We start from the raw sequence: 15,175 nt of genomic DNA on the forward strand, positions 1-15,175 counted from the left end.
GCACAAATTAGAGAGCAGGGCTCAATGTGGAGGCCTGCAGTCCCTCTCCTGAAGTGCACAGCAAGCTTGTGGGGGGAGAGTAGGAGGGTGTCTGGGAAGACAATGTGGGCACTTCAGAGAGCTGGAGGAGACGGAACCTTTTTCATCTCGCGAGGGTACAGCTAAGTGTTAGGGTTCAAGGGGCCTTTGTGCCAAAAAGTGCCGACCAGAAGAGACATGGGGGGGAGGGGGCAGAGGACAACGGCTCCAGTACCAGACCCAAAAAGCCCAAACCGAGAAGTCTCTGGGGCCATTGTGCCGGCCCTTCTGCTGCCTTGCCAGGTTCACACAGACCTCAGACTCCCATACAGACCCCATTGTTCCACACCATCTCTCTCAGCTGACAGGGTCTCTGGAGCAGTACTTTCTGAATGGAGCAGGAGGGGGGGGGGCACACGGGGGGACTCAAAGGGAGTTAGACACGGCCTTGAGCAGCAGGATTCAATAATGGAGTGCTCATATGCACACAGTGGGTGTCCACGCAGATCAGACCTGAGCAATCGACAGAAGAGGTCCAGATGTCCCTGTCAACACCCCTCCGGTGCCCCCCACCCAAAGTAAAAGTAGAGACACTGAATCTGTCAGGTACATACGTGGCTGTCGGCCATTTGGCATTTTCATGGGGAATGCCCCCCCCCCATCTCGCCTCCGGCTTCCTCCCATTCTTTCAGAGGGAAATGGGGGGGGGGGGGGGTCCAAGAGCCCTCAGCAAACATGTGAAGAACACACACAATCGAAGTCAGGAAACCAAGTTGGATAGAGGAGAGCAGCTCTGCTCCTCACTTTACTATAGGCCACCACGCCCATTCCCCACATAAAGGCTCACCGCCATTGGCCAGCTGGGATTCCCACTGCAGCCGATTGGACGAAGATCCACAGAAACGCAAACAGGTCTCTGCATTTAGAAAACAGTCCATGGCTAAATATCAGCAAGCCCGAGTAGATGTTTCAGGCATTTAAGCAGCACAAACTGGTGGAAAAAGGCCCAGCAAACTTAGCAGGTCATGGGAGCACAACCGTCCAATCAGACGCAGCGATTCCGACATCTTCTGGGAGAGCTTACCTTGGGCCATTTGGGGTTGAGAAGCCGGGCCTTGAGGGCGTCGTCCAGCGCCGTTTGGTACTGGCCCAGCTTCAGGCGGGCGGCCGAGCGGTTGCTGTAGAGGATGCAGTTCTGCGGGTCGGCCCGCAGGGCGTCGCTGTAGAGGCGCACGGCAGTGGGAAAGTCACCACACTGGCACGCCTCGTTGCTCTGCCGAACTTTCTCGATGAATGCAGCCTTGGTGAGGACCACCCCACCCGCCTCACGGTCACGGGACACCCCCCCGGCACGCAGGCCGAAGATGGAAAACTGCAAGGGAGCGAAGGTGCGGTCAGTATCACCTACTGTCCAGCAGGGGGCGCAGCAGTTCAGGGCAATGAACGAGGAGCTGCGCATAAAAAATCCCAGCGATTAAATACGGTACAAAAATGTGTTTCATCTGATAATCTGGCTTTGAATAGGTGAACTGAATAGCTCAAGTAGGCATAAGTAAGTTATTAGCAGTTACCATGACGACCAAAGGGGTTTGGTACACAGGTGCACGTGTTAAGAGTTTGGGGCACGAGCTGGGCGGGAGTCCGATTTCAAAGGGTTTCAAATGCTTGTGGAATGTTGCCCCCACTAATCCAAGGGGCAGCGGTGGACTCGGCTGACAGCCTAGCATTCCGCATTAACTGTAATCTACCGGGCTGGTCTTTCAGTCAGATACCTAGGGGTGAGGGCTAGGGAGGGCCAACAAACACTCCGCTTCCCCCACCTCGTCCCCAGTCCGCTGACACACACATGCATACAGAGGATACTCACAAACAGGAAGAAAGATTACTCCCAGAGAGGAATAGGGGAGTTGGGCAGTAGGGGAGGACAGGAAGTAAATGAACCAGACTAAAAGTAGTGGAAGGAGGACAAGAGAAAGGGAGACAGAGGGGTCTTCATGTCCAGGCAAAGGTACAGCTCAGGCAATGATGACACAAACACAAACCCACAACCCACTGGGTCCCGGAATACAGTATAGCAACCAACTGGGTCGCTTAGCTCTGACCCACAACCCACTTGGTCATTCAATACTTACCCACAGCCAGACAGATCACAGATGACGGTGGCCCAGAATCAGAACCGCAAACAGGCCATTTCAACTCTGAGCCCGTCAATAAAGGGGGGAACTCCCAGACAAAGACACCAAGCCAAGGTGGGTGGCTCCCCGCACTGTTCACCATCCAGAACGGGGACCGACTTGCACTGCCTGCTTTTAAACACCATTTGTACTGGATGTTTTGCTGAGAAACATGCTAAAAACATTTTTGCTGCTATGCCGTCAGGACTGGGTGCGTGTGCGCTGTACTCTCCACAGGACTCGAGACACCAGCCCTCGGTGTTTTGGTTGGCCGGAAACCGGAGAGGAAGGAGAACTGAGAGATAATAACAGCCTTGGGCTCAGTAATTCCAAGCGGACAAATTTGGGAGCACCGGGTTAGGGTGGAACCGGCCGCCCCGCTCGGCCAAACGAGTGAGGAAAGGCTGAGAACGGGGATCTGCCTCGTGACCAGAGAACAGGCCTGCCACCCTGCCAACCTTTGACCCCACTGACCACAGCCTGCCCGGAACCTGTGGTGAAGCCTCACTCCTATTGATTCACCATCTGAAAGGACTGGACCACTGAGAGGCTCCGCCTAGTGTGGTTACTGTTGCCATGCCGAGTTCAGAAAGCCCCGCCCATCAAAAAAATGCTAAGAGCAGGGAGGTCGTTAAGCCAAACTGTCAGAAATACAACATGATCCTATTCAACATGAAAATGTAAAACTTTAGTTGGAGCTGGATGGGGGGGGGGACGACATAAAAATGAATCACCAGTTTTCGTGGGTGTCAGCTGCCCACACAAAAGAATGACATTTGTATAGACAAAAACATCAGCATGCACGCACACAGCAGAGCAAAGCGCCAGGCAGCCTGGCTACTGGCTGGGAGGGGGTGGCAAGAATGGGGTGAGGGGGCTGCATCTGCAGTCCTATCAGCACAAAGCCCCCCTCCCCCAGGACCCTCTGCTTTATTCAGGGTGTGACACCATCGATGGAGTGCATTCCCGGCCAGGGGCTCCACAGCTACCTCAGACAACCGATAAACAGCCAGACGGCCCCTGAAACCTGGGATGGGGGGGGGGCATGAGGCAGTGGGGGTGGCCTGCTTCCAACTGGCCACCAGAGCCATCCAAATGAGTGTGAATATACCCAATACACAGCGAGTTCTGAGAACAGAGCCAGGTTTAGGCAGGCCTCTCCCCCAGCGGCAGGCCTCTCCCCCAGCTGCAGGCAGCCCTGCTTCCCAATCACCGCTGTTCAGATGACCATGTGACACACTGACACCCAAAAACTTAGAGATGGCCACCTACTGAAACGTTATTGGCTGAAACAGGGCCGGGCTGAATGCCCATTGGACACTTGGGGGCTGGTCTGAGTCACCTGCAGGAAGGGAAGGGGGCTCACTAAGCAGCAGACAATACTGGATACCCGACAAGTTCATGTCATATTATTGTCTGAGAATATCTGCTTGAAGCTCATTTCATGGCAGGTTAACCTGTGTTAAAGCAACAGGATCACATAACACCTACACTGGCCTCGTTGCACTGGCTCCCAGTCCAGTGCAGGATCCAGTTCAAAGTTTTGCTGATTGTTTTTACGACTTTGAACGGGTTATGTCCCCCTTATGTTACTGATTTATTTGCCTATGATTGTTGGCCCAGACAGCTGAGGTCACCCAACAAACCTTTACTTTCTGTCCAATGAGCCCGGCAAGAGAGAAAAGGTGACCGAGCTTTTCCTGTGCATGCACCTAATCTCTGGGATACTCTTCCATTGGAGATTAGCTCCTCTCCTATGGTCTCTTTATAAATCACGATTAAACCCCCTTTTTTATAGATTGGCTTTTAGTGCTAATCATTGACAGTCTTACTATCGTATTCCTTGGTTGTATGTGGGCAGAGTGGTGGCTCTGAGGCTAGGGATCTGTGCCAGCATTTGGAAGGTTGCTGGTTCAAATCCCCTAAATGCTAGGAGTAACCCTACTCCAGGGGTCTCCAACTCCGGTCCTGGAGAGCTACCATCCAGTTGGTTTTCAATCGTACCTGGCTTCTGATGAGCCACACCTGTTCGCAGGTAAATACCAGGAGCAGGTGTGGCTCATCAGAAGCCAAGCGGGACAGAAAACCTACTGGATAGTAGCTCTCCAGGACCGGAGTTGGAGACCCCTGCCCTACTCCGTTGGGCCCTTGAGCAAGACCTTTAATCTGCAATTGCTTCATCCTGGGTATGATTCTGTACCCTACACCTTCTCCAGCATGGTTATAGCTACATTTGCAATAGAGTATGGGAAGAAAAAAAAATGTATAAATAATTGTGCACAGGAAGCACAAATATTGTCACATCGGAGCACAATAGGGTGAAGCGTCCATGACGGGCCACTGGCAGGACATGCAGTGAGAGACGGCCAGCCATGATCTCATCTGCGATAGCAGGGCAGCGGGCCGGACGTGCCTCGGTCCAGTAAGACAGCACGGCGCTGGCGTTTCTCAAAAAGGATCCGCCAAAGCTCAGAAACACAGCCAGCAGCCGCGTCCAGGCGACCCCCCCCCCCCCCCCCCCCCCCGCACCCCGGCCTCCTGACCATCCCAGAACCGACTACTGCACTACACAGCTCCCACCAAAAAATTATCCGGCACTCGGGGGTGTTTACAGATAGGAGCACCATCTCCAAAAGCTCTCGCAGGTGTGTCAAAGTCGGCCGGAAAACTCGCGATCTGAATGCATCAGCCATGGGCTGCAGCTCTGCTGGGAAATGCCTATTCCAGCATTCACTCGCAGGATCTGGGTGTTAAGCGACCACCTGATGGAAGCTAAACGGATTAAACCACATTTAGCAGTTTACAGATGGTCCGGGAGAGACGTGTTGGCTACAGGCAGCTCAGGTTTGGCCACTTAAGTCCCGGTCTAGTCAGATGGTAACCAGACCCCAGGGGAGGGTGAGCGTAAACGATCGCCAAGTTGGCTAAAAAAAATGGTAGGTGCATGTGTGCACCTTCCAGCTCAGGTTCCTTGAGGTGGAAGCAGCTCAGAGCAGCCCTCTGTCTCCCCCTTAGAGGGCTCCTGTAACCTGATTGGTCAACGCATTCTCACAGGCTCCACTTCCTGCCAATCCAGGAAGTGGAACTCCTGCTTTTGCTCAAAATGGCTAACTATTGCAGATTGACCTCCAACAGAGGTATTCCTGGAGAACAGAAGGAATCTACCCTCGCATTCTTGCACTTGGTAGCAACAAAGGACAAAGAACCTGTGCTAAGCCTTGCCTGTAACGTTTACACATGTGTCCATTTAGGAGAAATTAAATGGGGCCATTAAATGAAGCAGAACAGCAGCTGGATGCCCACGGACGCAGCGTGCTGGGGCGGCGGCCTACGGGAAGCTCCCGAAATAGCGGCTCCTCCGAGGAACCTCTCTCTGCGTCCTGGAGCCCCCTCGGAAACTGACAAGTAGAGGCCTGGAGAAGCCCAAATTTCAACACCACCATTAGTAAATGCCTCTGGGAGGGGCCGGGAAAACAGCTGCAGGAGCGGTTTGCAGGAGGACCTCAGGGGCGCAGGCTTCCAGAGGCGGAGGGGGCTCAGTCCGTCCTGCGGCATTTCCCCGTTTATCCTGGAAAGTGCTCGAGACCACAGAGAACAAGGCACCTCACTGCCACTGACACTCTGCTCAGCTATGCAGCCGGACACACCCTCCTACCACCCAGCAAAGTCTCCTAATCTCCAGCATCACTATTCATACGGCCAACTTGATAAGCACTAACCCTGCTGGCGTGATATTCATTAACATGAGGAGACAGGGAAAGGCGTGGACACCCAGACAGGGGCCAAACCCAGGCCCCATCTTCAAATTTCCACAACGACTGTGTCCCCCTGACTCCTGGACATAATCGCTCACCTCTGGTGTCATAACCAAAGTGGCATCAGGTTTTGGGTTTTCCTCCATGCTCAAGTACAATATTATACTTCATAACATTTCATGTTCATATAACTAGATACTTGGTCAGTAATACTGGGTAAGCCTATACATCCTTAAACAAAGAATCCTTAACTATTCTGCCACCTGCTGGCCATTCCCCACACACAGATTAGCACTGGTCGCCTGAACCAAAGGAGAGATCTTTTAAAAGCATGTAGAGCTATTGGCTGTGGAGGAGATCTGCAGGTACAAAGGGCAACAAAACCTTATTACTTGTGTTCCTGAATTTAATTAGATTTACTAACATGCTACAACATGGCGAGGCCCCTGAGCACCAGGAATGGAGTGTAACCAGCAGGGGTGCCGCTAACGATTTTGGGCCCCATGAGAGCACATTATATTGGGCCCCCAGCCCAGATCAATTGGATTATGTTCTAATTCTAATTTTTTTAGGGCCACAGGCACTCAGGGACCCTTGGAATTGTCCCCCCACCTTACGGCACCCCTGACCATGACTGACTAGACCAAACTCAGCTGAACTCTCACAGCCCATCACAGGTAGGCAAACAGGCTTCAACACTTGTCACTTGTGCCTGCAATAGCTTCCCCCAGGACTCAGTTTCCGAAGTGCTGCACAGTTGCCCGTTTACTTAACGCAAAACGTCGTGGCTCCTGCTGCCAACCAGCGGAGTTTCCTGGGACCGCCCGCGATCAGTATGTCTGTGCATCTAAATGTGTGCCACGTCTACGTTGGTTACAAAAAAAAGTTAACAATAAAACATCGGTATGCTTTCATGTCATTAAACCAAGATCACAGCGACCTAATGAATTATAGCCATACCGTCTTTCCTGTACTAAGTGTATTGCCGAGTCCTGACGTCAATGTCGCAGGTGAGGAACTCCTTGAAGTTTCCCCAACCCACAACAGAGTATTTGCATTATTGAATATTGGGTGACGCACCGGGTGCGGGGCTGGGTGCCCTTCTTCACCGCCCTGGGGGGAGCGTACTCCGGCAGGCCTGCTCTGCGGCTTGGCAGTCAAATACAATGCAAAACCGCGCACGGTCTTCGCCTTATTAGAAATAATTCAACTAATGTTTAGACTCCCATGTTACAAAGTTACAGCTCTTTTTCTGCAAATACATCAATAAAATTCAATCCTAAAAGTGCCTATAGTTGGAAATCGTCATCTAAGCGCTAGCTCAGCTGTAGGTGCTGCAGTGGCGCTGAAATAATGTTATTTTAAGGAGTCCTTATCTAATTGCCCGTGATGCCTCCCGTACAGTCCTTAATAAGCACGACAATTAGGAAGCTTTATGTTTACTCAAAATTGTTCAAACATTATTAAAAGAAAAAAGATAGCCTAACTGAACAAGTTGGCATATCTTATCCTATTGCCGAACAGTAAGCGAAAAAAATTATATTTCCTTGAAAATGGCATAATTATGTTTGCGCTGAGCACGCCTGGGGATGAATCGGCAGCGCTGCCCTGGCCGGCTCCCTTTACCTTGTAGCTGCGAGATTTTCCCGTCTCCATCCTGCGCTTTGATATTCAGCAGCTTTCATCCCATCGCACCGTCCGGCCCGAAATCGCGCTCCTGCTCCGGCTCCCCCGTCTACGAAAAGCCGAGCTGCGCTTCATCTCAGCTTTGTCGGCGCCCTAGAAAAACTTTTCCCAGAAAATGTGCGCCATGTTGTCAAATCTCTCCCCCCTCCTTTTTCCGCTTCTTTTTCTGGTTGCTCTAGCGGATTTTCCCCCTCCCGGCAAGTTGGCTGTGGCAGTATGGCAGTGTCAGCCCGAGTTTCAGCCGCGTCCCAGCATTGGGGGGGGGGGGGTTGGGAGTTAAGTTACCTTTACATTCGTGTTTATTGGGCATTGGCTTACAGATGCAAGAAGGATGTAGACCGTGTGTGTATTTGTGAAAGATATACTGTATTTTCAAGAAAAAGTGTATGTAAATATTCTACTTACAATAGCCCTATTACTATTGGAATGTAAGCATTATGGTTAATAAATTATTCTTTGAATTATTTAGAGTCCACCAGGCATTCATGTCAATACATTCTACGGAAATACGTATTTAATTAGCCAAAATGTATCTTTGTATTCTTTTGGACCTTTTGACAGCTCCCATGTGAAACTTTCCGTAGCTTATTACAGGACTTGATGCAATGTTAATCACTGGCATCCCGAGCAAGATAATGACGTGAAAACGACCACAATGGATAAATCAGCTTTAAGACTTCTGCTGTATTTTTGCTCAACAAAAAGTGGTGGTTGGGTAAGACGCTGAACAAAGGGGTGGTTACGAGGTAAGACGCTGATTGAGCTGAATCTCGGCCCCGTTGCTACGATTAGGCTACTTGTGATTATGAATAATTCTATGTCGTGAATAAACGAGGCCTCAAGCAGCACGGCAGTAAAAAGCAATGAGTACGACACAAATTTAAAAATTCCTGTGAACGGAATGGCTTCCATATAAAGCAAGCTGCAATTTATTTAACTTAAGGCAACGAGAGAATTCATTTTAAACGTAAAAACGAAGGTCAAGCTAATGTGTCGGATGATTAGAGGTCCAGAAACTTCATTGCATTTAGACTGTAATAGCACAATGACCATTCAGCTATTTTCACAGAGGTTGGTGTAACTTATGGCAGTCAGGTGTGTAACGACGCCTTTTTCCCAAGACGCATTTGGTTTATGTGACTGCAGACGAACCGACTCTTCCGATGAACTGAGATACCGCAAAACACATGATACTGTAGCGCGACCTAGTGGCCACACCGAATATTCCGCACTCTATCTGTATGCTTATAATTACAATACAAAGGCACATTTAAAAAAAAAAAAAAAAAAAAAAAAACCCCATGCACGATATCAACTCGACTACGCTAATCATCGTTATTAATTATGTGAACAACGAAATGACGAAAGTCGACGCGCTGCCGTTTAAATATTAGTTAGGGCAGAAAACTGACCGGCGAAAATGTTTCCTGAGGCATATAATTTTTGCAGTGAAACGAAATTAAGAATATTAAAATGCTTGCATATGAAATATGCATATTTACAATAGTAACTGCTTCTTCAAAAGGATTCTTTAAAGTGGTTCACAGGCTAAGATGGTTCGTTTCCGATTCGATGTTAAACGATTGGACTTTAAAGAAAATGCACAAATGCAAGTGGAAATTGTATTTATTATTTATCAAAGTACAAACAAGCAATATAAATACACATGGACACAGATATAAAGGTCAAAGATTCATAACTACATTAAACGCACAGAGAAATAAGATTGGCTGTCTTGTACTACGACATTTAGCGCTACCGGAAGAAAGACGCCAATATGCCCACGCCTTCCTGTTCCATAATGTTTATTTTACGAATCTCTCAGGTTATAAACAAAACAGCAACAACGCTGTAGTTTACCAACTGCTCCCCTAAATTTATGGGAACTAATTGTTGCCCTCTGCTGCCAAATCGTTGTCACTGCGGCCTCTCAATTTAGGGCCAAAAAGTAGGGCAGAACGGGGGAAACATGCATCTCATTGATCTTTTATGCCGATTATTTAGGGTGCAGATGAAGTACAAGGGTTATTACTGATAATTTAAAAATGTTTCTACATATTTAATATGTTCATGAGATGTTTCTTCAAGACAAACGTTTACAATATGGAGAGTTAAGTCTGTAAATGCCCCATTGTGGCATACTGACCTTGCATAATTCTTCAACATCAAAACATCTTTAGAGGATTCTGTCAGAAAGAGCCACCTATTACATATTTACCCAGAATTTAATTGTTCAAAATGTAAACCACATACACCTTGGACCACAGAGGGGGAAAAAAACCCCCACAAAGTTCCAGTTTAGATCACATGATCTGTTTGACAAGGTCATGAACACAGCCACGAGTTAAGCTGTGCTGTAGGGCTAAGAACACAGCCTTAGTGCTGCAGGTATATTACAGTACTTTTTTTCTAGAGTGCTTTTTTATCCAAAACCACAGACAAGGTTAAAACTATTAATTGTAATTCTTTAGGGGCAGATATTGCTAAAGCAATTCAAACAGCAGCACCCATCCCAGGATTCAAACCTGCAACCTTCTGGTGAACATCCACTACACAGACACTTTTCAGTTCCCGCTTCTGAATAGCCATGTTAAGGTCGGGCAAAGTACTCCAAGACCCCAAGCTGTTATGTCGGGGGGGGGTCAAACAGGACTCCAGGAACCAACACTAGGTGGCATGGAGCGGACTAGTGTCAGGCACCTCTGATATAGTCTGACAGGAGCGCGTCTCTTCACCGGCCTCGAGTCCTGCCGCTTCACCTTGGTGCTGGGTACCTCCAGGAATCTTCGGGCCTTGGACGCACCCTTCCGTCTCAGGGCACGGATGATGGGAGGGGCTTCAGAGAAGTAGGCAGAACACCTGTGGAACCACAGATACCTTTAGCTCCTCATGGTCTGACATGAACGCACACACATCCCAGTTTGGCCAGCAGATGGCTGCTTACAGCCACACTAAAGCTCCAGTTGAGAGCATCAAGTAATTTATTTTCGTCCTCTAGAGGACATTATGCATTTGCTTGTCTCATACTATACATGCTGCTCAATCATGTCCTAATGCTCTTTAAAAGGCATAGTAGGGGCTTCATGATGTCATATCTGGGGGTGTGACCTTGCCAACACCCTTCCTGTCAAATCAAAATTTTAATCCATATTTTAAAAAGGTCTTCCAGTGGATCTCAAGAGTGAGGGACGGACAAACAGTTTCCCTGCGACCCCCTTTTCGACGGTCCCAAGACCCTTCACTGACCATGGCCCTGTGGGGCAGTCCCTGGCATGTTGCATTCTGAAGCAGGACTGAGAGATGAACTTGAGCAGCAGGGTCTGCACCGCATTGGGCTCCTGCTTCTGCCGGAGTGTCCGGGCCAAGCTGGAGGGAGGGGTTTAAACACATGCAGCGAATGGGACGGCATCCACACTCACTCCGGCATATGACACCTCTCCACAAATGACCAATCACGGGCACGCGCCATGGAAACGTGCTGGCCTCACCTCCTAGTGCAGGAGCAGTGGTACATGGTCCTGGGCTCCAGGTTCCACAGGCCAAATCTCTCCACCCCTGGGGGAATCTTGTACGCACACTCATCGAGGTGCTTGTAACAGAGGCAGAGCTGCTTATCTGCGACGGGGGATGGAAAAAAAGAAGGTAACTGACATTCCGCATCTGGGGTACCATCTATTAATAACAAAGCACAAGGACGGTGCATAATCCCAAAAGATGCGGCCGCCTGCCACAATATAATCATTCAAACGCCATCATTCGGCATTATACGCAACGATTCAGACGACCAACTTGTGGAGGAATAATTTACAAGCTAGAAAGAGGTCATTTAAAGCAAGCGCAGGTACATTTCTGCTCCCCCGCGACCTTCAATACTTCATCCTGAGGAGCCGCTGATGCATAGAATATCTACACCAGAGTGTAAGAAATTAAGGACAACAGATAGAAGCTCATTTCTTCAGGCATTAGGGATGTAGGGTAATTTATATGGGACACAAGAAACATCTTTGATTCATCAGATTTTATGCCTCATAAAAATCACTTTCTCCAGGCAGTACACACACACACACACACACACCTCTTTGCTGGGTGTCCAACACAGGCAGGAGTTGATTACTGGGGTTCATGCTTGGGGCCACAGTAGTCACAGCCAGCAGTGTATTCTCTAGGTCATCGGACTGGTCCCAGTTTGCTGGGTGGGGGCCCCCAGTGGGGGTATGGGAAGTCCTCGGCATCATAGAGACGGATGCAGATTCTGTGCATGCTTTTTGCTGGAGCCCGCTCCCCTTCTCAGGCAGGTGAAGCTGGGCTCGGCAGGGCGTATGCGATCTGGGAAGATGCCCACTGGTTGGAGCACCGAATCGCTCGGGGCCAGTCACACTTGGCAGGGTCGTCATCGTCGTCTCCGGGACTTCCGGTGTGCTTCGGTTACCAGGAATTTCCGTGGGCAGATGGTACTCGGTTTCCAGGACAGGGTGAGTGGAGTTGTACTTCGTAGCATTTCTAAGTACCGCCAGAGTCACCAGGGACATGTTACACCTGCTGGAATGGGGAGAATAAAAAAATAAAAATTTAAAAATCTGCAGCGTACACCTGAGGCAAGGCCTCTTTGCAGTACACCCAAATCCTGCTGGGGGTGTCTTTCAGTATGCCTGTCAAAACAGCATTTCATAAAATCAATACGTCCCCTGACACCTGGAAATGGGAGCCTTTGTTCTTCAAGATAGGAAGCACTTCCTCAACTTGACGCCGTGCGTCTAAGCTAGCATTGAAAAGCAGGTTCCCAGCCGACGCTGTGAGATCTGCCTGGGCACGCAGTGCAGGACACCACGCCCACCCCTGCTCCTGCATCCTGCACCCCCCCCCCTTAACGCTGTGTGGTGCTCACTTCACAGGAAACCTGGATTGAGGTAAAGTGAGATCCCCAGTGGGGCGTGAGAAAAGTGACAAGTCCATGCAGGCACAAGATGCGGCCGATTTCAACAGCTGCTGCCCCCCCCCACCTGCTGCTTTACCATTGGCCATAATAGAATCTCCCCATAGTTTGGGTCTCGTCTCATTCGTCTTTCCAGTTAAGTGGAGCAGCCTGTCAGTCATAACTCAGGTACTTGTGATTTCGATTTCCATCGGGGGAAGATTCTGCACACTGAAACGGGACTTACATGTCCCACCAGTTCATCTGTACGCACTGCATTCGTTGCTTAAGCACAAAGCAAGGGACCTTCAAGGCGCTGAAGAAGGTGTAGCCCACCATGTTGGAGATGGTATTGTTCACTTCCAGAAGACACTGTTGGAATCTGAAATGGCAGGGGCAAAATAAATGGTCAGAACCTGTCCATTCCTTATTGAGTCTGCAGGGGATGCACGGTTTACAAAATTCATCTGCAACCTACAAAAGGAGTCCTGCAGTTAAAAAACTGAATTGTGTTACACCAGTAAGCATTCAGCAGTATAAATATGGATAATTTTCCAGTCAAGACCTTATTGATAAAAATTTAGCTCTTAGTTAAATGGAAAAAAAAGTGCTTTATTAAAACTAAAGTTGAAGCATAGTTGAGGATAGGCGATTTAAGTGAAGACTGAAAATTGTTTCCTATTTTAAATCTAACTTGTAATCAGACTTCTAATTTTTCAGTTCAGACAAACAAATACTACAGGCTGATTTAGGTTTTTCCAGTGGGTGATCTAATAGTTAAGGGAATGAGATGCGGTTGAATATTCTCGTTCTCATTATCTGACCAATTGTGAAACAAATTCAAAATCAATAACGACTCAAATCAAGCCGCTGATTGCGCAAGGGACTGAGAACCAATGAGAAAATGAAATAAACATGAAAACGAGTCCGCAATTTTCGGCGTTATGGGGATTTAAATAGTGAATCAATCCAATCAACATCGCAATCAAGGTTAATCGAGAACGCAACTGTAACAAAAATGAATGAAGAAGCACTGGGATTAAATGACGCGACTGAACAATCATGCACTCGCATGTCTGACTGGTGGGCGACGACCACCTCCCCCCCACCCCACACACACCTGTAAACACTGCATTCTTCCAGAGTATTCCCCCAGAAGGCGAAGCCATATCTATACCAGGAAAAACTGTTCACCTGCGGTCACATTCGCAGTGCGAGATGGTGTAGAAGTTCGAGTTGAACAGGCCATAGTCGGTCGTGAAAGAGGGGATGGTGTGCTGGCAGTGATCGTGTTCCCTGCAGCATCTGTCCGTCCGTTCAAACACACCTGCAGCAGGTGCAAGGGGAAGCGATCCGCAGTCAGGCCGAAGAGTCACCACCAGTCTGTCAAAAACTTCAAAACCAATATGAAACACATTTTCGTTACATACCCAAGTCTTCATAGTTGTTCGCTTTATTCCCCGTCCCGCACCACAACGTCCCGGGAAAGATCCAAGACCGCTTCTGCCGCCGGAGCGATGTATCAAACAGCAAGTCCCGTCTGTCCCGACCAGATGCTCGGTATTTCGCTTCGTGCTGGGTTACACACGGGCTATCTGGTGCGAAAACACTACTGACGTTTAGACGTAGGTCCGGAACATGCGAGAAACTACCCGTGGGTTCTCCCAAGCACAGAGACAGATAGCCCTTCGTTACTTTCGGCTGCTCGGTCACCGCGCAGTCCACAAGTCGCAGATCCTCGGTCCACGTGGTGTGAAAGAGTCGAAGAGACAGGGGGGTCTGTAGGAAGTTGAGGTAGATGCGCCCGGACGCTGATGCCCTTGTCCAGTAACAAAAGCCAGCGCCGTCTAGGACACCTTCGGACCAAAACCGCACGTTGTCCGCTAATGAAAAGCCGGCCAGTGCCAGAAAGAAGGACAGACGAACGTGGCTCCCGTCTCGCATTTTGACAGTCGGCTTACAGAATGCAGAAATCCTTCAAGTAGAAAAGAGCTAAACTTTGCAGAGACGCAGAGTAACTGCCGTGTCAGCTTTTCACAGATTTAAAGTAAATGCAAATAATAAAAACGCCGATAATTAATGACGTTAACATTAAAACAACACGTGATTCCAACTCAGTCGCTTCATTCATATAAATGTGGTGCCACTATCATTAAGGAAACCCGTAGCCTAACTGCAAAACCTAGACAAGTATAACCAAATTCACCCTGTAGGCTTCTGGAGACAGACGAAAACGAATCTGCTTTTAAGGCAGGGGATTTCCTGGCATCGGGGCCAGTATCAAGTTCAGCTGGGATAATTTGAACAAGAGAAAGCTGGGAGGTCCGACCTGTGATTTGGGTAAGCGGATGCTGGGCGAGTCAATCGCCACCCATTCCCGGTATGAGGTGATGTTCTTACCTCAAATCCGCAGCGCTCCTCTCCTTGCTATTGGAGGAGAGTCTGCCGACACGGACACACCCTTTCTCGAGTGGAGAGGAGAGTGCTGTTTTACAGCCTATAGTATAACGTTTGGAGCTATAAACAAAACACACCGCTATCCCTGTGTGAACATATCTATATCCATCGTAAAAAGATAAGCGCTGTAGTATAAAACGCAAGTAGTCAGTTAGAGGTCTTTCAGGTAGTCG

General features: G+C 48.9%; 2 protein-coding genes across 4 annotated transcripts in view; both read right to left on the reverse strand.

Annotated features, from left to right (window-relative positions):
* LOC111842160 (tetratricopeptide repeat protein 28-like) overlaps positions 1–7,839 on the reverse strand; it is a 112,991-nt gene extending 105,152 nt beyond the window's left edge. For both annotated transcript variants that reach the window (XM_072714329.1, XM_072714328.1), the window contains exons 1-2: positions 7,574–7,839; positions 1,103–1,390 (exon numbers count right to left, since the gene is read on the reverse strand). In XM_072714329.1, the coding sequence (XP_072570430.1) occupies positions 1,103–1,390; positions 7,574–7,603 (318 nt within the window). In that variant the 5' untranslated portion in view covers positions 7,604–7,839. The remainder of the gene's footprint in view (positions 1–1,102; positions 1,391–7,573) is intronic.
* Positions 7,840–9,244: 1,405 nt separating this feature from the next.
* pla2g3 (phospholipase A2 group III) lies at positions 9,245–14,931 on the reverse strand. Of its 2 annotated transcripts, none has more exons than XM_072714331.1 (7): positions 13,976–14,931; positions 13,740–13,872; positions 12,793–12,927; positions 11,709–12,169; positions 11,122–11,248; positions 10,880–10,999; positions 9,245–10,492 (listed from the first exon to the last, which is right to left on the reverse strand). In XM_072714331.1, exons 1-7 carry the CDS (start codon positions 14,487–14,489, stop codon positions 10,276–10,278), a joined length of 1,707 nt encoding a protein of 568 aa, XP_072570432.1. In that variant the 5' UTR covers positions 14,490–14,931; the 3' UTR covers positions 9,245–10,275. The 2 variants fall into 2 exon arrangements, with proteins under 2 accessions (XP_072570432.1, XP_023664049.1); XM_023808281.2 differs by having other exon boundaries at positions 11,709–12,172; positions 13,976–14,929.
* Positions 14,932–15,175: the final 244 nt, after the last annotated feature.

This window comes from Paramormyrops kingsleyae, chromosome 7, assembly GCF_048594095.1.
Source record: "Paramormyrops kingsleyae isolate MSU_618 chromosome 7, PKINGS_0.4, whole genome shotgun sequence".
Lineage (NCBI taxonomy): Eukaryota > Metazoa > Chordata > Actinopteri > Osteoglossiformes > Mormyridae > Paramormyrops > Paramormyrops kingsleyae.